Source organism: Bombina bombina, chromosome 2 (assembly GCF_027579735.1).
Source record: "Bombina bombina isolate aBomBom1 chromosome 2, aBomBom1.pri, whole genome shotgun sequence".
NCBI lineage: Eukaryota > Metazoa > Chordata > Amphibia > Anura > Bombinatoridae > Bombina > Bombina bombina.
Window position 1 is genome coordinate 1,314,515,951 of NC_069500.1, and position 26,289 is coordinate 1,314,542,239.

Below are 26,289 nucleotides of genomic sequence, written 5' to 3' on the forward strand. Positions count from 1 at the left end.
CAGTAGTTTACTGAATATGGGGATCAGTGCATATGCGTTATTTTGAGCGTGATTATAGGAGAATAACTTTGATAAATCTAGCCCTTAATGACATGGGAGGTAGCAGCTTCTATCTCTACCTAAAACACCCCCATATGAAATGAGGAATGTCATGATTTTTTTTTTTTAGTACCTACAATATAAGCATTAAAAAGTAATAACTTCTGTTTTAAAAGAAATGTCGCCACAATTGAGATCACATGCCTGTGTGTCTCAGATCACCATGACAACAGTGATCCAATGATAGTATCCTATCTCTCTTCCCCACAATACAAAGAGAAACGTGAGAACCCTTATTTAAATGGATCAGTCCTATTTCAAATGAGTAGTTCTTTGTCCTTCCGTGTGATTGTTATAACAGGGACACAAACACACAACACTATTTTTTGTTTTTAGCAGTGTCTGGCAGCTTGTACAGCTATGCTGCGGGGATTTCATGATCCTTTAGCTGTTTGTTGTAGCTGTGGTGTTTTTTTTTTTTTTTTTTAACATGGTTAGGAACATGCAGGTATCGCCACATTTTTAGGTAAACAAAGAAAAGAAAAAGTGTAAGTTGTTGTAATGTAACAAACAATATGTTGTGATGAGGAACCAATGCCATCCGTTGTTACCTTTAAACATTTAGTAAATAACGGCTCCCATAGTGTTTACAATGTACACAGCAGAAAATTACCCAGATTAGTTTACTGTTTTGCTTTAACCAGGTTAAACAGTGCTCAGCAGACTTCTTCAAAATGATATGGCTCTAAAAAAAATACAGCAGTTTATTTTTTAATAAAAGGACACAGAACTATGTTTTTCATTTATTGCGATTATTAGAGGGCTTTTTAGAATTATTTGTTTTGTTAAATTAATATTGCTGTGCTAATGAAAAAGCCTTTTTTTATGCTTATGCAGTTGATCACTGTACAATATATCTGTGAGACCAGTTGTAAACAAAAATGCACTTCCTGCAAGTTTCAACATCAAAAATACAGGATGGGACAAAACTAAGTATACAGTACTGATCGGGTCATGGTATTTTTACTTTTCATTATTATTTCTTTAACCCCTTAATGACCACAGCACTTTTCCATTTTCTGTCTGTTTGGGACCAAGGCTATTTTTACATTTTTGCGGTGTTTGTGTTTAGCTGTAATTTTCCTCTTGCTCATTTACTGTACCCACACATATTATATACCGTTTTTCTCGCCATTAAATGGACTTTCTAAAGATACCATTATTTTCATCATATCTTATAATTTACTATAAAAAAAAATATAAAATATGAGGAAAAATGGAAAAAAACACACTTTTTCTAACTTTGACCCCAAAAATCTGTTACATATCTACAACCACCAAAAAACACCCATGCTAAATAGTTTCTAAATTTTGTCCTGAGTTTAGAAATACCCAATGTTTACATCTTCTTTGCTTTTTTTGCAAGTTATAGGGCCATAAATACAAGTAGCACTTTGCTATTTCCAAACCATTTTTTTTTCAAAATTAGCGCTAGTTACATTAGAACACTAATATCTTTCAGGAATCGCTGAATATCCCTTGACATGTATATATTTTTTTTTTTAGTAGACATCCCAAAGTATTGATCTAGGCCAATTTTGGTATATTTCATTCCACCATTCCCCCGCCAAATGCCATCAAATACAAAAAATCGTTCACTTTTTCACAAATTTTTTCACAAACTTTCGGTGTCTCACTGAAATTATTTACAAACAGCTTGTGCAATTATGGCATAAATGGTTGTAAATTCTTCTCTGGGATCCCCTTTGTTCAGAAATAGCAGACATATATAGCTTTGGCGTTGCTTTTTGGTAATTAGAAGGTAGCTAAATGCCACTGCGCACCACACGTGTATTATGCCCAGCAGTTAAGGGGTTAATTAGGGAGCTTTTAGGGAGCTTGTAGGGTTAATTTTAGCTTTAGTGTAGTGTAGTAGACAACCCCAAGTATTGATCTAGGCCAATTTTGGTATATTTCATGCCACCATTTCACCGCCAAATGCGATCAAATAAAAAAAAACGTTACATTTTTCACAATTTTAGGTTTCTCACTAAAATGATTTACAAACAGCTTGTGCAATTATGGCACAAATGGTTGTAAATGCTTCTCTGGGATCCCCTTTGTTCAGAAATAGCAGCCATATATGGCTTTGGCATTGCTTTTTGGTAATTAAAAGGCCACTAAATGCCGCTGCGCACCACACGTGTATTATGCCCAGCAGTGCAGGGGTTAATTAGGGAGCTTGTAGGGAGCTTGTATGGTTAATTTTAGCTTTAGTATAGTGTAGTACACAACCCAAAGTATTGATCTAGGCCCATTTTGGTATATTTCATGCCACCATTTTACCGCCAAATGCGATCAAATTAAAAAAAAAAAGTTACATTTTTCACAATTTTAGGTTTCTCACTGAAAACATTTACAAACAGTTTGTGCAATTATGGTACAAATGGTTGTAAATGCTTCTCTGGGATCTCCTTTGTTCAGAAATAGCAGACATATATGACTTTGGCGTTGCTTTCTGGTAATTAGAAGACCGCTAAATGCTGCTGCGCCTCACACGTGTATTATGGCTAGCAGTGAAGGGGTTAATTAGGGAGTTTGTAGGGAGCTTGCAGGGTTAATTTTAGCTTTAGTGTAGAGATCAGCCTCCCACCTGACACATCCCACCCCCTGATCCCTCCCAAACATCTCCCTTCCCTCTCCCACCCCACAATTGTCCCCGCCATCTTAAGTACTGGCAGAAAGTCTGCCAGTACTAAAATAATTTTTTTTTTAGCATATTTACATATGCTACTGTGTAGGATCCCCCCTTAGCCCCCAACCTCCCTGATCCCCCCAAAACCGCTCTCTAACCCTCCCCTCTGCCTTATTGGGGAGGGTTAGAGAGCGGTCTGCCAGTACCCAGTTTGCAAAAAAATATGTTTTATTTTATTTTTTACCCGGTTTTTCTGTAGTGTAGCTTCCCCCTCCCCACAGCCCAACACCCACCACCTAACTGATTTATTTATTTTATGCAATTTTTTTTATCATTTTCCTACAATTTTTTTCTGTAGTGTAGCGGTTCCCACCCGCTCCCTCCCCGTGCACGCGCCCGCCCCCGCCCTCCCGTGCACGTGCGCGCGTCAGTGCGCGCCCCCTGGCCTCCCCGCCCACGATCCCGCCCCCCTCCACATCACGAAGGGCCATCGATGGCAGCCTCCCAGTCCGGCTCCCACCCACCAACGCTGTAAGCCACCGATCTCCGGTGCAGAGAGGGCCACAGAGTGGCTCTCTCTGCACCGGATGGCTTAAAACGGTTATTGCAGGATGCCTCCATATCGAGGCATCACTGCAATAACCGGAAAGCAGCTGGAAGTGAGCAGGATCGCTTCCAGCTGCTTTCCACACCGAGGACGTGCAGGGTACGTTCTCAGGCGTTAACTGCCTTTTTCTTTGAGGACGTACCCTGCACGTCCTCGGTCGTTAAGGGGTTAAACCATTATTTATTTTCACGCTCACCTGATTTAACACCTATGGACTTTCTTTTTTGGGGCGTAGTAAAGGAGAAGGTTTTGGAGAGAACGCATCACAGCGAATGAATTGAAGGAGCTCAGACTTTGTGTGCTACTGTGTGTCACACTTCTCTGGGATAGGTTCCAGGAATTTTGCAGTGTTAATGATGGACATTTTGGGCTCCTAAGAGACTAAAGATGACCCAATCATTACTGTATACCTACGTTTGGCCCACCCTGCATTTACTGTAACCTTTTGTTTAGTGCAAAGTTGCTTAAATTGTGTCTATACCAAGCAGGTATTGTCATTGTGAGTAGACAAACTACAAACTAGTCAGACACGTTCTGTAGTTTAGAAAACCTTTATTGTTTAGCTTAATAACATACTGTGTTTTTCTTTTACTCAAGTTGTTAGAAAGGGACAGTAGTATTGAAGAACACAGGACGTTTCCATACTTCTGTTTTATTTTGCTCACTAAGGCTTTGTATTTTGTACGGTAAGTTTCCCTAAGTTAAATTTGCGTATCAGGCTTGGGCTTCATTGGTAATTCTAATACATGTGTTTACTTTTCTGTTCTGCAACATGAATGGGACAACACTTTATCTATGTTTAGGTACTTGATTAAAAAAAATAATAATTAAACAATGGTGATGTAAAAATAAATACTGTTAAATAATTATTTTAGAGCATGCAGTGTTACTAAAGATTCCAGTTTACTTTGGTGTTTATTAAAGAAGTCTCACCACATAATTTCAATCTGGTTCGCTTTAATCAGCTCTGTATTTTGATACATATTCATAAAAAGAAATGCAGGAAAAATACTTTGCCAATATTTGCATGAACAGCATTGAGTTTTCAAGTACAGTACTGCAAAAAACAAAACAAAAACAAGAAATGTTCTTAAAGGGACAGTCTACACCCGAATGTTTGTTTTAAAAGATAGATAATCCCTTTATTACCCATTCCCTAGTTTTGCATAACAAACTGTTATAATACACTTTTTTTTTACTTCTGTGATTACCTTGTATCCTTATTTAAGTTCTTTTGACAGACTTGCATTTTAGCCAATCAGTGCTGATTCCTAGGTAACTCCACATGGGTGAGCACAGTGTTATTTATATGACACACATGAACTAATACCCTCTAGTTGTGAAAAACTGTCAAAATGCATTCAGATAAGAGGCAGCCTTCAAGGTCTAAGAAATTAGCATATGAACCTCCTAGATATAGCTTTCAACTAAGAATACCAAAAGAACAAAGCAAAATTAGTGATAAAAGTAAATTGGATAGTTGAAAAGCAGATAAATTGTGGTGGTTTCATTTTCTGAGGGTTTTCTTTTAGAGGTTTTTTTTTTTATTAAAGGGATATTATAGTCAAGTAAATGTTCATGATTCAGATAGGCCTTTCTAGAGTGTGGGAGAGATCTCACTCCTCTCGGGGTTATCGTACCAGTACCCCTAGCAGAAAGGGGTCTAGGGTACTATTCCAACCTTTTTGTGGTTCCAAAGAAGGAGGGCACGTTCTGCCCGTTTCTGGACCTAAAGTGTTTAAACAAGTTTCTGAGGGTTCCATCATTCAAAATGGAAACGATCATATCTATTCTGCCCTAGTTCAAGAAGGGCAGTTCATGACAACTGTCGACTTGAAGGACACTTACCTTCATGTGCCAATTCACAGGGACCACTTCAGGTTCCTAAGATTTGCATTTCTCGACCAACACTTCCAGTTTGTGGCCCTTCCTTTTGGTCTGGCGACGGCCCCAAGAGTCTTCACAAAGGTTCCAGGGGCGCTGCTTGCAGTGGCCAGATCCAGGGGCATTGCCGTGGCGCCTTATCTGGACGACATCCTAGTTCAGGCGCCGTCGCTCAGCCTCGCAGAGGATCGTTCGACGGCTCTTCTTCTTTTGCTCTAATATCACGGTTGGAAGATCAACTCAGGAAAGAGTTCCCTGGTTCCCAGCAACCTTGGCACGATAATAGACTCTCTGTCCATGAAGATATTTCTCACAGATCAGCGATGCAGGAAGCTTGCCCTTCAGTCCTCCACAAGCCCGTCGGTGATATATGGATGTGATAGGTCTCATGGTTTCAAGCATAGATGTCATCCCATTCTCCAGGTTCCATCTAGACCTCTTCAATTGTGCATGTAGAGACAGTGGAACGGCGATCATTCAGATCTATCACGGCTGATATCTATGGAAGCTCAGCCTCGGAACTCCCTCTCTTGGTGGATTCGTCAGGAGCAACTGTCCAGGCGACATCCTTCTTGAGACTGTCCTGGGAGATTGTGACCACGGATGCCAGTCTGACAGGATGGGGAGCTTTTTGGGGTGCCAGGATGGCACAAGGAAAGTAGTCCAGGGAGGAGTCTCTCTCCTTCCGATCAACATCCTGTAACTACGAGCAATTTACAATGCTCTGAAGGCATGGCCTTCTCTGGGTTCGGTCAGTTTCATCAGATTCCAGACCAACATTACCTTGGTAGCTTAAATCAACCATCAGGGGGTTACGATGAGCTTCCTCGCAATGAGGGAGGTGTCTCGAATTCTGGAGTGGGTGGAGTCCCACTACTACTTGCTCTCTGAGATTCACATTCCAGGTGTGGACAACTGGGAAGCGGACTTTCTCAGCAGACAATCTTTCCATCCGGGGTAATGGTCTCTCCATCCCGAGGTGTTTGCAGAGATTTGTCTCAGATGGGCAACGCCGGAGATAGATCTCATGGTGTCCAGACTCAATTGCAAGCTACCTCGATACGGGTCAAGGTCCAGGGATCCCCAGGCAGAGCTGATAGATGCCTTAGTGGTTCCTTGGGGATTTAGCCTAGCTTACATTTTTCCACTGTTACCACTTCTACCTTGTGTAGTGGCACACTTCAAACAGGAGCGGGCCTCGGCCATTTTGATTGCTCCTTCGTAGCCACGGAGGACTTGGTTTGCGGATCTATTGGGGATGTCATCCTCTCCGCCGTGGAGGTTACCCTGTCGCAGGGATCTGCTGTCACAGGGCCCCTTTCAACATTGAAATCTAGATTCTCTGAGGCTGACTGTGTGGAGATTGAACGCCTAGTTTTAGCCAAGAGAGGCTTTTCTAAAAGTGTGATTGATACTCTAATTCATGCAAGGAAGCCAGTTACTCGTCGCATCTACTATATGGTGTGGTGGACTTCCTTGTCCTGGTCTGAGAAGCATGGATATCCTTGGCATAAGGTGAAGGTATCCAGGATTCTGTCCTTTCTCCAAGATGGTTTGGAGATGGGTCTTGCTGCTAGTTCCTTAAAGGGACAGATTTCGGAATTATCAGTCTTGTTGCATAGGAGACTCGCTGAGCTCCCTGCCATCCAATCTTTTGTTCAGGCTCTGTCTAGAATCAGGCCTGTCTTTAGACAGTCGGCTCCGCCTTGGAGCTTAAACTTAGTCCTTAAGGTTTTGCAGAAGGTTCCGTTTGAACCTATGCATTCCATAGACATTAAGATTCTGTCTTGGAAGGTTCTCTTCCTGTTGGCTATTGCATCGGCACGCAGAGTATCTGAACTAGCGGCCTTGCAAAGTGATCCTCCTTATCTGGTATTTCATGCGGATAATGCTGTACTTCGCACTGGGTTGGCGTTTCTCCCAAGGTGGTGTCTAACCGTAACATCAATAAGGAAATAGTTGTTCCTCCTTTGTTATTATTATTATTATCGGTTATTTGTAGAGCGCCAACAGATTCCGCAGCGCTATAAACAAAAGGGGGAGTACAACAAAACAATTATAGGGTAGAGGGCCCTGCCAAAAGTTGCACTGTTGTAGTCAGCTCTTAAGAAGGTGATCTACAAACAGCTGGACTTTTAGGCTTACATGCTAAAAGGGTTCAGGGGATTGCAGTGGAGGAGAGGAACTAGTATTAGGAAGGGTTAGCGTAGGTTGTATGCGTCCCTGAACAGTAGAGTCTTTAGGGAGCACTTGAAGCTTTTAAAACTAGAAGAGAGTCTTGTGGAGCGAGGCAGAGAGTTCCACAAGATGGGAGCCAGTCTGGAGAAGTCCTGTAAACGGGAGTGTGATGAGGTGACAAGAGAGGAGGAGAGTAGGAGGTCATGAGCAGAGCGAAGGGGACGGGAGGGAGAGTATCTGGAGACAAGGTCTGAGATGTAGGGGGGAGCAGTGCAGTTGAGGGCTTTGTATGTAAGAGTGAGAGTTTTGTGTTTGATCCTAGAGGCAAGAGGAAGCCAGTGAAGGGATTGGCAGAGAGGCGCAGCAGATGAAGAGCGACGTGTAAGGAAGATGAGTCTGGCAGAGGCATTCATTATGGATTGTAAAGGAGCTAGGCGGCAGGTGGGGAGACCAGAGAGGACAGAGTTGCAGTAATCAAGGCGGGAAAGAATGAGAGAGTGGATTAAAATCTTAGTTGTGTCTTGCGTAAGGAAGTGTCTAATTTTAGAGATGTTTTTAAGGTGGAAGCGGCAGGCTGTAGCCAAGGACTGAATGTGAGGAGTGAAGGAAAGATCTGAGTCAAATGTGACCCAGAGACATCGGGCATGCGAGGTAGGGGTAATGATGGAGTTGTCGACAGTTATAGAGATATTAGGGGTGGAGATTTTGGAAGAAGGGGGGAAAATGAGGAGCTCAGTTTTGGAGAGATTTAGCTTGAGGTAGTGAGAGGACATCCAGGAAGAGATGTGAGAAAGACAGTTAGTGACACGGGTTAGCAAGGAAGGAGATAGTTCTGGTGCAGAGAAGTAGATTTGGGTGTCATCGGCATACAAATGATATTGGAAACCGTGGGACTTAATTAGGGAACCTAGTGATGACGTATAGATTGAGAAGAGAAGGGGACCGAGGACAGAGCCTTGCGGTACTCCGACAGAAAGTGGTGACGGGGCAGAGGAGGCCCCAGAGAAGACTACACTGAAGGTACGGTTTGACAGGTAGGAAGAGAGCCACGAAAGGGCTATGTCACAGATGCCGAAGGATTGGAGGGTTTGGAGCAAAAGAGGGTGGTCGACAGTGTCAAAGGCTGCGGACAGATCAAGGAGGATAAGCAGAGAGAAGTGGCCTTTTGATTTAGCTGTAAGTAGGTCGTTGGTGACCTTAACAATAGCTGTCTCTGTGGAGTGATGGGGACGAAATCCAGATTGCAGCGGGTCAAGAAGGGAGTTTAACGTAAGGAAATGGGATAGGCGTGCATATACTAGTTTTTCGAGAAGCTTTGAAGCAAGAGGGAGGAGAGAAATTGGGCGGTAGTTGGATGGGGAGGTAGGATCAAGGGAAGGTTTTTTGAGGATAGGTGTGACCAGTGCATGTTTCATTGATGAGGGAAATGTACCAGTGCTGAGGGAGAGGTTGAAAATGTGTGTTAGTATAGGGGTAAGGGTAGCAGAGAGAGAGGGGAGCAGCTGTGAGGGGATAGGGTCAAGGGGACAGGTAGTGAGGTGAGAGCGCAGTATAAGTGCTGAAACTTCGTCCTCAGTAACAGGGGGGAATGAACTAAGTTTCAGGTTATGAGGGTTGTGGTTGAGTGAGAGTATTTGAGGGGGGGAGAGAATGGAATTGTGTTGAGAACTGATTTCATGTCTGATGGAATCAATTTTGTTAATGAAGTGACTGGCAAAGTCTTGAGCTGACAGAGAAGTTGTATGAGGAATTGGAGGAGGGCGGAGGAGAGTATTGAAAGTGGAGAACAGACGTTTTGGGTTTGAAGAAAGATTAGAGATAAGAGTAGAGAAGTAGTGTTTCTTGTGGAGATTAAGGGCAGAGTAGTAGGAGTTCAAGATGAATTTGTAATGAAGAAAATCAGCTGAAATCCGTGATTTTCTCCAATGCCGTTCAGCAGTACGGGAACATCTGCGTAGGTACCGTGTCAGAGGAGTATGCCAGGGCTGGGGATGAGTGTGTGATTTCCTAGCAGTGGTAAGAGGGGCGAGATTGTCAAGGACGGATATAAGGGTGGAATTATAGTGGCGGATAGATTGTTCAGGGCAGGAAAAGGAGGAGAAGGATGAGAGGAGCGGTTGAAGGGAATTAGCAAGTTGTTGCTGATCTAAAGACCTAATGCTTCTGTGAAGTTTGGTGTGAGGAGTAGAAGGTGGGAGAGTTGTAGGAAGGGATGATATGTTGCAGGTAAGGAGATGGTGGTCCGAAAGAGGAAAAGGGGAGTTTGAGAAGTTTGAGAGAGTGCATCGATAGCTAAAGATCAGGTCAAGGGAGTGACCGTCTTTGTGAGTGGCAGAATCAGTCCATTGTGACAGACCGAAAGAGGAAGTGAGTTGCAGAAGTTGTTTAGCAGATGGGGCAGTGGGATTGTTAAGGGGGATGTTGAAGTCGCCAAGAATGAGGGCAGGGGTGTCTGAGGAAAGGAAATAAGGAAGCCAGGCAGCAAAGTGATCTAAAAATTGAGTTGGGGAGCCAGGGGGGCGGTATATGACTGCAACACGTATAGAGAGGGGAGAGAATAGCCGAATCATGTGTGCTTCAAATGAAGAAAATGTTAGTGAAGAGAAGGGCTGTATTTGCTGGAAGGTGCAACGAGAGGAAATTAAAATACCGACACCACCTCCTTGTCTATTGCCAGACCTAGGAGTGTGGCTGAAATGGAGACCCCCATGTGACAGTGCAGCAGTGGATACCTTTGTTTCTTAATCCTCCTCCTTCAAAGGAGAGGTTACTTCATAACCTGGATGTGGTTCGTGCCTTGAAGTTTTACCTTCATGCTACTAAGGATTTTCAGGCAGTGGTGTATTCTGGGAAGCGCAAGGGGCAAAGGGCCTCTGCTACTTCTTTGTCTTTTTGGTTGAGAAAATTTGATTTGCCTGGCTTATGAGACAGCGTTGGATAAGCTTCCTCAGAGGATCACAGGTCATTCAACTAGAGCTGTGGCTTCGTCCTGGGCCTTCAAGAATGAGGCCTCTATGGAGCAGATTTGTAAGGCGGCGGGCTACCTGGTCCTCCTTACACACTTTTTCAAAGTTTTACGAATTTGATGTTTTTGCTTCTGCGGAAGCTGTTTTTGGGAGCGAGGTTTTGCAGGCTGTGGTGCCCTCTGATTAGGGTCCGCCTTTTTACCCTCCCAGTTTCATTCAGTGTCCTCTAGAGCTTGGGTATATGTTCCCAACAGTAATGAATGAAGCTGTGGACTCTCCTCCCCTTTAGATGGAAAACACAAATTATGCTTACCTGATAATTTAATTTCCATTGAGGGGAGGAGAGTCCATGGCTCCCACCCGTATCTCAGATGGGCGGACCTAAATTTAATCGTTTTCTGGCACCATTTATACACTGATATTTCTCCTACTGTTCCTGGTTCTCTTGGCAGAATGACTGGGAGATGAGGGAAGTGGGGGAGGTATTTTAAACCTTTGGCTGGGGTGTCTTTGCCTCCTCATGGTGGCCAGGTTCTTCATTCCCAACAGTACTGAATGAAGCCGTGGACTCTCCTCTCCTTGATGGAAATGAAATGATCAGGTAAGCATAATTTATGTTATCCATTTACACACCATCACCCGCTTTCTGTACTTTGAATACTGATGCATGGGCCCTCACAGCATATGTGCATATGCTATTGAAAAACAGTAATAACGTTTACTAGAAACATTATTGCTAATTTAAGTATATTGGAAAAAAATGCTTCTATTTAAAATTGGAATGCACCATGTACATTTTAAACCCTTAAAAACCGAGAATTTCAGACAAAAACTTACTCAAAAACCCAGAGCATTTTAGTATTCTTGCTATCAATCCATTTAAACAGAAAAAAAGTATTCTTTTTTTTTTTTCTTCAAAATTTTTATTAACCTATCAAAACTATGTATGTATGTGTGTGTATCCTTCAGTGATATTCTGCCCTGTTATTTTAAAATGGTAAAAATTATTTTGTGAATGTCTAATCAAATGCGTATCATAACTTTTTAGCTTAAGCAAAATTCAAAAGTACTTTAAACAATATAAAATGTTGTTTATTTTGTAGGAATATTTTTGCAAGAAAAAAGAATCTTTCGGTAGAAAAACAAAACGACCTGGGCTGGAAGTTGTTTGGAAAAGTCCCAATGCGTGATAGCCATCTTAATGACTCAAGAAAAATACAGAAGGTATCTGTTTTAATATTTTAAAATTATGTTTGCAGATTGAGATCAGAGTGTTCTTGTTCTTGTTACAGGGCTTGACAAATCCAGTAGCTAGGTCGCTACTGGCTCTTAGAATTTTACCCCTGGCTCCTAACGTTTTTTGGGGTTATTCTCAATATGACTGAATGCAAAACTGTCTGGCTCCTAATTTTTAAACAGATTTGTCGACCCTTGACTTAAGATTTTTTTTTTTCTTCCCTCCTTGTACACATACTACTTGGGAATGTTTACTTCAGGAATGAAGTTTTCCAGGCTCTAGCTTGCCAATGGTGTCATATGTTTTCCTTGTTTTTTAGAAAAAAAAAATAGACCTAATTTAACATTAATATTCACGAAATAAATAAACGTTAAAATCCTTTTTAAAATGAGGAATAATAAATAGAGCTATGATTTTTTTTATTACATACAGTATAAGCCACTGATTAGTAATTTTTTCATTACTACAACTAACACCCTGTAGGTTGGTGGTAGTTAAATAAGCCCTCTTATCGGGCTTGTTTATATTATATTGAGGTCATGCCTATGTCTGCAAGACCATGCTATATCTGTAAGCCTCCGGAAGTAAGGCATGCAGTACTAGCACAGTTTCGCCAGTTACGGGAAAGCAAAAGTTTGCATTATACAGAACTAGCACAATCTTGCTGTAGTTAACCATGCCATGTATTTCCTATGGCATGGAGAGTCAACGAAACATTCTAAATACTAGTGGGATATTCACTCCTGGCCAGCAGGAAGTGGCATAGAGCACCCATAACCCTCAGTCATTCTCTTTACCTTGATCACGGGAGGATGGCAAAGATATTGTCTGAAGATTTTAATCCTTTTAATGGGTACTTTTTCCTGAAAGCAAGTATTAGGACTATGCTGTGTCCATGTCAATCTCTTTAGTAAGAGTAATGGTGGCTATTAGCAGTTAGAATATGGCGAGGTGGTCTTTGCTTAAACTTCTAACATTATTGCTACCCCTATTACAGAAAGCCAGAGTTGGTTACTCTATTCTTTCTTTTCTTTAGGTCCCTGGTAGAAATGGTGAAGCTGCCACACCTCAGAAAACAGCTCCTGCCTGAGCAGGATCCACAGGTTAGTGCTTTCCCTTCTAAGTTTGAAGGTACCGGCACTATAGGGGTTAAATCCTTGTGGATAGTATTTGAATCTGTTTTAGGGGCTCAGAGAGGGAGGGTGTATGAAGTGTTTGACAGGTGTTTGTTTTACTTTTTGCTTGTTGCAATCGCTTTTTCAGCTTATTGGCCCAATCACTTTTACTGTGCTGCTGTTGGTTTTCGCGCTTTTTGTTTGCAGCAATTTTTTTTTTTTTAATAGTTTTTAACCGTTCCTCTGCAGTTGCTGTTTTCGGCTTCTCTGTTCAGATCAGAGTTGCAGTTCCTCTATCTACAGTGGCAAGTAGATTTGGGCTGTTCCGGTAACAAGGTGATATATTTATCTTTTTTTTATGAGGATAATTTTTAAGGCAGTGGCTTCTGAGGGGGAATTGTCAGATTCTGATACTGTAGTGACCAATTCTGCAGTTTCAGAGGAGATTAATTTCAAATTTAAGTTGGAACACAGAGTTCTTTTAAAGCAGGTTCTTGCTACTTTGGAAGAATGCAATGCTTCTGTTGCAGAGAATCCAAAGAGGTCTAGTAATATTAATAGGCTATATGATGTACCCTCATCTGTGGAGGTATTTCCATTTCCAGAGCGTATGGCAGATATTATAACTCAGGAATGGGATAAACCAGGGATTCCTTTTTCCCTGTCCCCTGTTTTTAATAAGATGTTTCCTGTTGCTAATGCTATTCGTGATTCATGGTGCACGGTGCCTAAGGTAGAGGGAGCTATCTCTAAATCTGTTTGTGGTTTTCAAAAAGGAGGGAACTTTTCGACCAATTTTGGATCTAAAGTGTCTCAACAAGTTTCTTAGGCTACCGTCCTTTAAGATTGAGACCATTTGGTCCATTCTTCCTTTGGTTCAAGAGGGTAAGTTCATGTCAACCATAGACCTGGAGGATGCGTATCTTCATGTTCATATTCACAAGGATCATCACAAGTTTCTGAGGCTTTTCTAGACAAACACTTTCAGTTTGTGGCTCTTCCGTTTGGCCTTGCCACAGCTCCCAGAATTTTTACAAAGGTTCTGGGGGACTCTTTTGGCAGTGATCTGGTCTCGGGGGAATTGCAGTGGCACCCAACCTGGATGATATTTTGGTTCAGGCGCCATCTTTTCAACAAGCAAACTCATACAGAAATCTTGTTGTCTTTTTTATGTTCCCACGGATGGAAAGTGAATCTGGGAAAGAGTTCCCTTGTTCCAGCTACAAGGGTGGTTTTCTTAGGGTTCATAATAGATTCCCCATCTATGAAGATTTTTCTGACGGAAGTCAGAATATCCAAAATTCTCTTCTTGCCTCTCTCTACAGTCTACTTTTTCGGCTGTCAGTTGCTCAATGTATGGAGGTCATTGGTCTGATGGTCGCTTCCATGGACATCATTCCCTTTGCTCGATTCCATTTCAGAGCTCTGCAGTTATGCATTCTCTGACAATGGAATGGAAATCATTCGGATCTATCTCAGAGGATAGTTCTAGATCAATCAAGAAGAGAGACTCTTCTGTGGTGGCTTTCTCAGGAGCATCTGTCTCTGGGCACATGCTTCTGGAGAACTTCCTGGATGATTGTGACCACGGACTTGCCAGTCTGGGACTTGTTAAGGGCGCAGCGACTTTGGACCCGGGAGGAGTCTGTTCCCCCTATAAACACCTTGGAGTTGAAAGCGATTTTCAATGCTCTGATTGCTCGGCCTCTGTTGTCTTTAGCCCGGTTTATCAGATTTCAGTCAGACAACATCACCTCAGTGGTTTACATCAACCACCAGGGAGGAACCTGGAGTTCCTTAGCCATGATGGAAGGAGGTGGCTCGTATTATTTAGTAGGCAGAGATATTTTACATTTACATTCCAGGAGTGGACAACAGGAAGGCGAATTTCCTGAGCAGACAGACTTTTCATCCCGGGGAGTGGTCTCTCCATCCGGAGGTGTTCTCCAGGTTAACACTCAAATGGGAGGTGCCGGAGTTTGATCTGATGGCGTCCCAGCAGAATGCCAACGCTTCCAAGGTACGGTTCAAGGTCAAGAGATCCGCAGGCCACTCTGATAGATGCTCTGGCGGTCCCTTGGGTTTTCAGGCTAACATATGTTTCCTCAGTTTGTGTTCCTTCCACAAGTCATTGCTCGTATCAAGTAGGAAAGAGCGTTGGTTATTCTAATATCTCCTGCGTTGCATTACAGGATTTGGTATGCAGACCTAGTGATGATGTTATCTTTTCCACCTTGGAGGTTGCCTCTGAGGAAGGACCTTTTAGTTCAAGGTCCTTTCCTCCATCCAAATCTCGTTTCTCTGAAGCTGACTGCTTGGAGATTGAACGCTTAGTTCTTGCTAAGCGTGGGTTTTCTGAGTCGGTCATTGACACTATGTTGCAGGCTCGCAAGCCTGTAATTCGTAAGATTTACCATAAGGTATGGCGTAAATATATTTATTGGTGTGAATCTAAGGGTTACTCTTGGAGTAAGGTCAGGATTCCTAGGATTTTGTCTTTTCTTCAGGAAGGTCTGACAAAAAGGATTATTAGTTCTCTGAAAGGTCAGATTTCTGCTTTATCTATTGTTACATAAGCGTCTGGCGGATGTGCCAGATGTTCATTCCTTTTGTCAAGCTTTGGTCAGAATCAGGCCTGTGTTTAAACCTGTTAGTCCTCCTTGGAGCATTAACCTTGTTCTTAAAGTTTTGCAACAGGCTCCATTTGAGCCTATGCATTCCATAGATATTAAGTTGTTATCTTGGAAGGTTTTGTTTCTAATTGCTATCTCCTCTGCTCGGAGAGTTTCGGAACTCTCGGCTCTACAGTTTGATTCGCCTTACCTTATCTTTCATGTGGATAAGGTGGTTCTTCGTACTAAGTTGGGTTTTCTTCCTAAGGTGGTTTCGGTCAGAAATATTAATCAGGAGATTGATGTCCTAACCCTTCTTCTAATAAGCAACGTCTGTTGCATAATTTGGATGTTGTGCGTGCTCTTAAATTCTACTTTCAGGCAACTAAAGAATTTCGCCAGTCTTCTGCTTGCTTTGTTTGTTTCTCTGGAAAGCGTAAGGGTCAGAAGGCTACTGCTACTTCTTTCTTTCTGGTTGAGAAGTATGATTTGTTTTGCTTATGAGACTGCTGATCAGCAGCCTCCTGAGAGAATTATGGCTCATTCCACTAGGGCTGTATCATCTTCTTTGGCCTTCAAAAATGGAGCTTCCGTGGAACAGATTTGCAAGGTGGCAACTTGGTCCTCTCTGCATACTTTTTCCAAATTTTATAAATTTTATACTTTTTGCTTCGGCTGAGGCCTCTTTTGGGAGAAAGATTCTTCAAGCGGTGGTGCCTTTTTTTTTTTTTTTTTTTAGGTCTGCCTGTCTTGTTTTCCCTCCCTGTACATTCTGTGTCCTCTAGCTTGGGTATTGGTTCCCACTAGTAATTGAATGATGTTGTGGACTCTCCATATCTTCGGAAATAAAACAGAATTTATGCCTACCTGGCAAATTTCTTTCTTTCCGGCTATGGAGAGTCCACGACCCCACCCTTTATTAAGACGGTTATTTTTTTACTAAACCTCAGGCACCTCTACACCTTTGTATTGTTCCTTTTTTCCATTTCCCTTCGGTCGAATGACTGGGGATTATGGGTAGGGAGTTATACTTAACAGCCTTGCTGTAGTGCTCTTTGCCGCCTCCTGCTGGCCAGGAGAGGTATTCCTACTAGTAATTGAATAACGTTGTGGATATTTTCTAAGTCAATTATTTACCTTTTAACTATAACAAAGGATACGCGAAGAGGTACACCTTGATATGAGGTAAACTGTACAGTGCACTTTCTACATAATTATATAGGATGGTAATATGTACAGTACGGGTTAGAATGTTGTAGCCCCTATTATTACATTGTCTCAAACCTGTTTGTTTTATGGTTTTCGTGAACATTAACATTAGGGAGGAGGTGGGGTTTAGAGCAGCATATTTGTATTTCATCTGTACAGAGATAAACTAGAGATGTGTCAGACGAGAGAATTGCTGATTGCTGGGGCCATGAAAATGTTACCATTGAATTCAGATTAGACTTGCTTTATTTAAGGCTACCGTATGAACCCCAGGATGCCATTCTTTAATAGAAAGCCCAACGATTTCCAGTAAATAGTCACATCTTTACTCCGTTTAGGTGATCGCATGATACCTACCTGGCAATAAACCTAAACTTCGTAAAAGGGGGGGGGGGGGTAGAAAAGTTAAGATTATACAGTTCTTGTGTGATGGACTTTTCAATAGATTCTTGACAATAAGAGTATCCTACTACTAGGCTATGGAAGAGTTAACTAAACAATTCTGTAGCCCTGCATAGGAAAATGTAATTGGAAGAATTTTATATGTAGGTCTGTTTTTAATGAGAACAAAGCAAATTTAACAATAGAAATAAATTGAAAGTTGTTTGAAATTGTACGTTCTATCTAAATTGCGAAAGTTAATTTTGACTTTATTATGCCTTTTAAAGGGGCATGAAACCCAAGCATGGGATTTTAAACAACTTTTCAATTTACTTCTATTATATAATTTGTTTTGTTCTCATGGTATCATTTGAAAAGGACAATTAGGTAGACTAAGGAACTGCTAATTGGTGGCTGTTCATATATGCCTCATGTTATTGGCTTACTCAATGTGTTCAACTAGCTCCCAGTCGTACGTTGCTGCTGCTTCAACAAAGGATACTAAGAGAATGAAGCAAATTAGATAATAAGTAAATTTGAAAAGTTGTTTAAAATTGTATTCTTTCTAAATCATGGAGAAAAATAACTGGGGTTTTTATGTCCCTTTAAGGGGGGCATGTATATAGCAGAGATATAGCAGAGATGCATAACTCAAATATTTGCAATCATGCATGTCAAATAAAATTCGATATTTAAGGTTTAAAGAACAAATCAATTTAAATGTATACTATACTTAAAGGGATATTCCAGCCAAAATTGGAAACCACATGGGTGCATTTCGGTATTGAACAGAAGCATTTCTGTAATATAAATGTATTTGCAAAAATGCTTCTAATAAAAGGTATAGCTGTTTCAAAAGTGTATTTAAGTATGCACTGTGCACCAGCATTTTATACACAGCACTTGCTCAGAGAGCCTAAGGTGCTTGTACCACCTGGTAATGACTCAATTTGTTAATTGCAGACATGATACAAGCCCCACTGATGATCTAAGCAGCTGAATTTTTAAAATGTGGGTGCAGTGACAAAATCTAGCTATGCTTCACATGAATGTGCAGAGAAAAATGTTAACACTAAAACAGTGATAACTTTTATTAGAATATTTTTTGGCAATACAAGTATAAATATGTAATAAATCTGTGATTTACATTTTGACTAGAATGTCCCTTTAAAGGGACACTGAACCCAAATTTTTTCTTTCATGATTCAGATAGAGCATGGAATTTTAATCATCTTTCTAATTTACTCCTATTATCAATTCGTCTTCGTTATCTTGCCATCTTTATTTTAAATGCAGGACTGTAAATCTTAGCAGCCAGCCTATTTTGGTTCAGCACCATGGATAGCGCTTGCTTATTGGAGGCTTACATTTACCCACCAATAAGCAAGCATAACCCAGGTTCTCAACCAAAAATGGTCCGGCTCCTATGCATCACATTCCTGCTTTTTAAATAAAGATAGCAAGAGAAAGAAGAAAAATTGATAATAGGAGTAAATTAGAAAGTTGATTAAAATTGCATGCTCTGTCTGAATCATGAAAGAAAAAATTTGGCTTTAGTGTCCCTTTTTAAGTATTGGCTATAGAAAAGCTGTAAACCTAGCCAACAGAAGTAATTTCACTCACAATGCGTGTTTGGAGAGATAAGTAATAGAGAGAATAATTGAAAATTAACATTTTTAAGTATTGGGTATATAGACAGATATAGTATAAAGAAGCATGTGTGTGTGTACAGAAAGTGATAAAATAAGGAGTTACGTTTAATGGGTTGTGGTTGTTGTGAACAAAGCCATCTATTTCATATACAAAAATAAAGAAAGGAGTAATTTATCATACATTTTATACTATGGAAATAACATTAAGGGAACATCAATTTTACAGCACACTGTCCCTTTAATAAAGATACATTTAGAGGGACACTAAACCCAATTTCTCTTGTTAAGTGTATCCAGTCCACGGATCATCCATTACTTGTGGGATATTCTCCTTCCCAACAGAAAGTTGCAAGAGGATCACCCACAGCAGAGCTGCTATATAGCTCCTCCCCTCACTGCCATATCCAGTCATTCTCTTGCAACTCTCAACTAAGATGGAGGTCGTAAGAGGACTGTGGTGTTTTATACTTAGTTTATTTCTTCAATCAAAAGTTTATTTTTAAATGGTACCGGAGTGTACTGTTTATCTCAGGCAGTATTTGGAAGAAGAATCTGCCTGCGTTTTCTATGATCTTAGCAGAAGTAACTAAGATCCTTTGCTGTTCTCACATATTCTGAGGAGTGAGGTAACTTCAGAGGGGGAATAGCGTGCAGGTTTTCCTGTAATAAGGTATGTGCAGTTAAAATATTTTTCTAGGGATGGAATTTGCTAGAAAATGCTGCCGATACCGAAGTAATGTAAGTAAAGCCTTAAATGCAGTGATAGCGACTGGTATCAGGCTTATTAATAGAGATACATACTCTTATAAAAGTGTATTTCTTTCATGTAATTAGCAAGAGTCCATGAGCTAGTGACGTATGGGATATACATTCCTACCAGGAGGGGCAAAGTTTCCCAAACCTCAAAATGCCTATAAATACACCCCTCACCACACCCACAATTCAGTTTTACAAACTTTGCCTCCTATGGAGGTGGTGAAGTAAGTTTGTGCTAGATTCTACGTTGATATGCGCTCCGCAGCAGGTTGGAGCCCGGTTTTCCTCTCAGCGTGCAGTGAATGTCAGAGGGATGTGAGGAGAGTATTGCCTATTTTGAATGCAGTGATCTCCTTCTACGGGGTCTATTTCATAGGTTCTCTGTTATCGGTCGTAGAGATTCATCTCTTACCTCCCTTTTCAGATCGACGATATACTCTTATTTATATACCATTACCTCTGCTGATTTTCGTTTCAGTACTGGTTTGGCTTTCTACAAACATGTAGATAAGTGTCCTGGGGTAAGTAAGTCTTATTTTCTGTGACACTCTAAGCTATGGTTGGGCACTTTGTTTATAAAGTTCTAAATATATGTATTCAAACATTTATTTGCCTTGACTCAGGATGTTCAACATTCCTTATTTTCAGACAGTCAGTTTCATATTTGGGATAATGCACTTGAATCAATTATTTTTTCTTAATTTAAAAATTTGACTTTTTTTCCCTGTGGGCTGTTAGGCTCGCGGGGGCTGAAAATGCTTCATTTTATTGCGTCATTCTTGGCGCGGACTTTTTTGGCGCAAAAAATCTTTTCTGTTTCCGGCGTCATACGTGTCGCCGGAAGTTGCGTCATTTTTGACGTTCTTTTGCGCCAAAGATGTCGGCGTTCCGGATGTGGCGTCATTTTTGGCGCCAAAAAGCATTTAGGCGCCAAATAATGTGGGCGTCTTATTTGGCGCTAAAAAATATGGGCGTCGTTTTTGTCTCCACATTATTTAAGTCTCATTTTTTCTTGCTTCTGGTTGCTAGAAGCTTGTTCATTGGCATTTTTTCCCATTCCTGAAACTGTCATTTAAGGAATTTGATCAATTTTGCTTTATATGTTGTTTTTTCTCTTACATATTGCAAGATGTCTCACGTTGCATCTGAGTCAGAAGATACTTCAGGAAAATCGCTGTCTAGTGCTGGAACTACCAAAGCTAAGTGTATCTGCTGTAAACTTTTGGTAGCTATTCCTCCAGCTGTTGTTTGTATTAATTGTCATGACAAACTTGTTAATGCAGATATTTCCTTTAGTAATGTACCATTGCCTGTTGCAGTTCCATCAACATCTAAGGTTCAGAATGTTCCTGATAACATAAGAGATTTTGTTTCTGAATCCATCAAGAAGGCTATGTCTGTTATTCCTCCTTCTAGTAAACATAAAAAATCTTTTAAAACTTCTCTTTATACAGATGAATTTTTAAATGAACATCATCATTCTGATTCTGATGACTCTTCTGGTTCAGAGGATTCTGTCTCAGAGATTGATGCTGATAAATCTTCATATTTATTTAAAATGGAATTTATTCGTTCTTTACTTAAAGAAGTACTAATTGCTTTAGAAGTTGAGGATTCTGGTCCTCTTGATACTAATTCTAAACGTTTAGATAAGGTCTTTAAATCTCCTGTGGTTATTCCAGAAGTTTTTCCTGTTCCTAGTGCTATTTCTGAAGTAATTTCCAGAGAATGGGATAAATTGGGTAATTCATTTACTCCTTCTAAACGTTTTAAGCAATTATATCCTGTGCCGTCTGACAGATTAGAATTTTGGGACAAAATCCCTAGAGTTGATGGGGCTATTTCTACCCTTGCTAAACGTACTACTATTCCTACGTCAGATGGTACTTCGTTTAAGGATCCTTTAGATAGGAAAATTGAATCCTTTCTAAGAAAAGCTTATCTGTGTTCAGGTAATCTTCTTAGACCTGCTATATCATTGGCTGATGTTGCTGCAGCTTCAACTTTTTGGTTGGAAACTTTAGCGCAACAAGTAACAGATCATGATTCTCATAATATTATTATTCTTCTTCAACATGCTAATAATTTTATCTGTGATGCCATTTTTGATATTATCAGAGTTGATGTCAGGTTTATGTCTCTAGCTATTTTAGCTAGAAGAGCTTTATGGCTTAAAACTTGGAATGCTGATATGGCTTCTAAATCAACTCTACTTTCCATTTTTTTCCAGGGTAACAAATTATTTGGTTCTCAGTTGGATTCTATTATCTCAACTGTTACTGGTGGGAAAGGAACTTTTTTACCACAGGATAAAAAATCTAAGGGTAAAAACAGGGCTAATAATCGTTTTCGTTCCTTTCGTTTCAACAAAGAACAAAAGCCTGATCCTTCATCCTCAGGAGCAGTTTCAGTTTGGAAACCATCTCCAGTCTGGAATAAATCCAAGCCTTCTAGAAAAGCAAAGCCAGCTTCTAAGTCCACATGAAGGTGCGGCCCTCATTCCAGCTCAGCTGGTAGGGGGCAGGTTACGTTTTTTCAAAGAAATTTGGATCAATTCTGTTCACAATCTTTGGATTCAGAACATTGTTTCAGAAGGGTACAGAATTGGTTTCAAGATGAGACCTCCTGCAAAGAGATTTTTTCTTTCCCGTGTCCCAGTAAATCCAGTGAAAGCTCAAGCATTTCTGAATTGTGTTTCAGATCTAGAGTTGGCTGGAGTAATTATGCCAGTTCCAGTTCTGGAACAGGGGATGGGGTTTTATTCAAATCTCTTCATTGTACCAAAGAAGGAGAATTCCTTCAGACCAGTTCTGGATCTAAAAATATTGAATCGTTATGTAAGGATACCAACGTTCAAAATGGTAACTGTAAGGACTATCTTGCCTTTTGTTCAGCAAGGGCATTATGTCCACAATAGATTTACAGGATGCATATCTGCATATTCCGATTCATCCAGATCATTATCAGTTCCTGAGATTCTCTTTTCTGGACAAGCATTACCAGTTTGTGGCTCTGCCGTTTGGCCTAGCTACAGCTCCAAGAATTTTTACAAAGGTTCTCGGTGCCCTTCTGTCTGTAATCAGAGAACAGGGTATTGTGGTATTTCCTTATTTGGACGATATCTTGGTACTTGCTCAGTCTTTACATTTAGCAGAATCTCATACGAATCGACTTGTGTTGTTTCTTCAAGATCATGGTTGGAGGATCAATTCACCAAAAAGTTCATTGATTCCTCAGACAAGGGTAACCTTTCTGAGTTTCCAGATAGATTTAGTGTCCATGACTCTGTCTTTGACAGACAAGAGACGTCTAAAATTGATTTCAGCTTGTCGAAACCTTCAGTCACAATCATTCCCTTCGGTAGCCTTATGCATGGAAATTCTAGGTCTTATGACTGCTGCATCGGACGCGATCCCCTTTGCTCGTTTTCACATGCGACCTCTTCAGCTCTGTATGCTGAATCAATGGTGCAGGGATTACACAAAGATATCTCAATTAATATCTTTAAAACGGATTGTACGACACTCTCTAACGTGGTGGACAGATCACCATTGTTTAATTCAGGGGGCTTCTGGACTGTAATTTCAACAGATGCAAGTCTCACAGGTTGGGGAGCTGTGTGGGGATCTCTGACGGCACAAGGAGTTTGGGAATCTCAGGAGGTGAGATTGCCAATCAATATTTTGGAACTCCGTGCAATTTTCAGAGCTCTTCAGTCTTGGCCTCTTCTGAAGAGAGAATCGTTCATTTGTTTTCAGACAGACAATGTCACAACTGTGGCATACATCAATCATCAAGGAGGGACACACAGTCCTCTGGCTATGATAGAAGTATCTCGAATTTTGGTTTGGGCGGAATCCAGCTCCTGTCTAATCTCTGAGGTTCATATGCCAGGTATAGACAATCGGGAAGCGGATTATCTCAGTCGCCAAACGTTGCATCCGGGCGAATGGTCTCTTCACCCAGAGGTATTTCTTCAGATTGTTCAAATGTGGGAGCTTCCAGAAATAGATCTGATGGCGTCTCATCTAAACAAGAAACTTCCCAGGTATCTGTCCAGATCCCGGGATCCTCAGGCGGAAGCAGTGGATGCATTATCACTTCCTTGGAAGTATCATCCTGCCTATATCTTTCCGCCTCTAGTTCTTCTTCCAAGAGTAATCTCCAAGATTCTGAAGGAATGCTCGTTTGTTCTGCTGGTAGCTCCGGCATGGCCTCACAGGTTTTGGTATGCGGATCTTGTCCGGATGGCCTCTTGCCATCCGTGGACTCTTCCGCTAAGAACAGACCTTCTGTCGCAAGGTCCTTTTTTCCATCAGGATCTCAAATCCTTAAATTTAAAGGTATGGAGATTGAACGCTTGATTCTTGGTCAAAGAGGTTTCTCTGACTCTGTGATTAATACTATGTTACAGGCTCGTAAATCTGTATCCAGAGAGATATATTATAGAGTCTGGAAGACTTATATTTCTTGGTGTCTTTCTCATCATTTTTCTTGGCATTCTTTTAGAATTCCGAGAATTTTACAGTTTCTTCAGGATGGTTTAGATAAAGGTTTATCCGCAAGTTCTTTGAAAGGACAAATCTCTGCTCTTTCTGTTCTTTTTCACATAAAGATTGCTAATCTTCCTGATATTCATTGTTTTGTACAAGCTTTGGTTCGTATAAAACCTGTCATTAAGTCAATTTCTCCTCCTTGGAGTTTGAATTTGGTTCTGGGGGCTCTTCAAGCTCCTCCGTTTGAACCTATGCATTCATTGGACATTAAATTACTTTCTTGGAAAGTTTTGTTCCTTTTGGCGATCTCTTCTGCCAGAAGAGTCTCTGATTTATCTGCTCTTTCTTGTGAGTCTCCTTTTCTGTTTTTTCATCAGGATAAGGCAGTGTTGCGAACTTCTTTTCAATTTTTACCTAAAGTTGTGAATTCCAACAACATTAGTAGAGAAATTGTGGTTCCTTCATTATGTCCTAATCCTAAGAATTCTAAGGAGAAATCGTTGCATTCTTTGGATGTTGTTAGAGCTTTGAAATATTATGTTGAAGCTACTAAGTCTTTCCGAAAGACTTCTAGTCTATTTGTTATCTTTTCCGGTTCTAGAAAAGGCCAGAAAGCTTCTGCCATTTCTTTGGCATCTTGGTTGAAATCTTTAATTCATCATGCCTATGTCGAGTCGGGTAAAACTCTGCCTCAAAGGATTACAGCTCATTCTACTAGGTCAGTTTCTACTTCCTGGGCGTTTAGGAATGAAGCTTCGATTGATCAGATTTGCAAAGCAGCAACTTGGTCCTCTTTGCATACTTTTACTAAATTCTACCATTTTGATGTATTTTCTTCTTCTGAAGCAGTTTTTGGTAGAAAAGTACTTCAGGCAGCGGTTTCAGTTTGAATCTTCTGTTTATGTTTTTCATTAAACTTTATTTTGGGTGTGGATTATTTTCAGCAGGAATTGGCTGTCTTTATTTTATCCCTCCCTCTCTAGTGACTCTTGCGTGGAAAGATCCACATCTTGGGTAATCATTATCCCATACGTCACTAGCTCATGGACTCTTGCTAATTACATGAAAGAAAGCATAATTTATGTAAGAACTTACCTGATAAATTCATTTCTTTCATATTAGCAAGAGTCCATGAGGCCCGCCCTTTTTTGTGGTGGTTATGATTTTTTTGTATAAAGCACAATTATTCCAATTCCTTATTTTATATGCTTTCGCACTTTTTTCTTATCACCCCACTTCTTGGCTATTCGTTAAACTGAATTGTGGGTGTGGTGAGGGGTGTATTTATAGGCATTTTGAGGTTTGGGAAACTTTGCCCCTCCTGGTAGGAATGTATATCCCATACGTCACTAGCTCATGGACTCTTGCTAATATGAAAGAAATGAATTTATCAGGTAAGTTCTTACATAAATTATGTTTTTAAAACGTTTGCTGGCATGTTTAATCGTTTTTTACATATGTTTGGTGATAAAACGTATTGGGGCCTAGTTTTTTCCACATGGCTGGCTTGAATTTTGCCTAGAAACAGTTCCCTGAGGCTTCCTACTGTTGTAATATGAGTGGGAGGAGCCTATTTTGGCGTTTTTTTGCACAGCAAAAATTACACACACAGACATCCAGCTTCTTCCTGCATGATCCAGGACTTCTCTGAAGGGCTCAAAAGGCTTCAAAAGTCATATTGAGGGAGGTAAAAAGCCACAGTAGAGCTGTGGCGGCAGTTGTGACTGTTTAAAAAACGTTTTTGTCATTTGTTATTCCGTTTTTGGTATTAAGGGGTTAATCATCCATTTGCAAGTGGGTGCAATGGTACTAACTTATTACATACACTGTAAAAATTTCGTTAGTGTAACTGCATTTTTTCACTGTTATTTAAAAATTTGGGAAAATTTGTGTTTCTTAAAGGCTCAGTAACGTTTTTTATATTGCTTGTAAACTCGTTTTAAAGTGTTTTCCAAGCTTGCTAGTCTCATTGCTAGTCTGTATAAACATGTCTGACACAGAGGAACCTACTTGTTCATTATGTTTGAAAGCCATGGTGGAGCCCCATAGGAGAATGTGTACTAAATGTATTGATTTCACCTTAAACAGTAAAGATCAGTCTTTATCTATAAAAGAATTATCACCAGAGGGTTCTGTTGAGGGGGAAGTTATGCCGACTAACTCTCCCCACGTGTCAGACCCTTCGCCTCCCGCTCAGGGGACGCACGCTAATATGGCGCCAATTACATCAGGGACGCCCATAGCGATTTCCTTGCAGGACATGGCTGCAATCATGAATAATACCCTGTCAGAGGTATTATCTAGATTGCCTGAATTTAGAGGCAAGCGCGATAGCTCTGGGGTTAGGAGAGATACAGAGCGCGCAAATGCTGTTAGAGCCATGTCTGATACTGCGTCACAGTATGCAGAACATGAGGACGGAGAGCTTCAGTCTGTGGGTGACATCTCTGATTCGGGGAAAC

General features: G+C 40.7%; 1 protein-coding gene across 1 annotated transcript in view; it reads left to right on the forward strand.

Moving 5' to 3' along the window:
* Nucleotides 1-26,289, forward strand: part of LOC128647520 (TBC1 domain family member 14) — a 228,542-nt gene that overhangs the window by 150,025 nt on the left and 52,228 nt on the right. Inside the window, exon 4 of the mRNA XM_053700304.1 lies at nt 11,473-11,593. Within this exon, the coding sequence (XP_053556279.1) occupies nt 11,473-11,593 (121 nt within the window). The remainder of the gene's footprint in view (nt 1-11,472; nt 11,594-26,289) is intronic.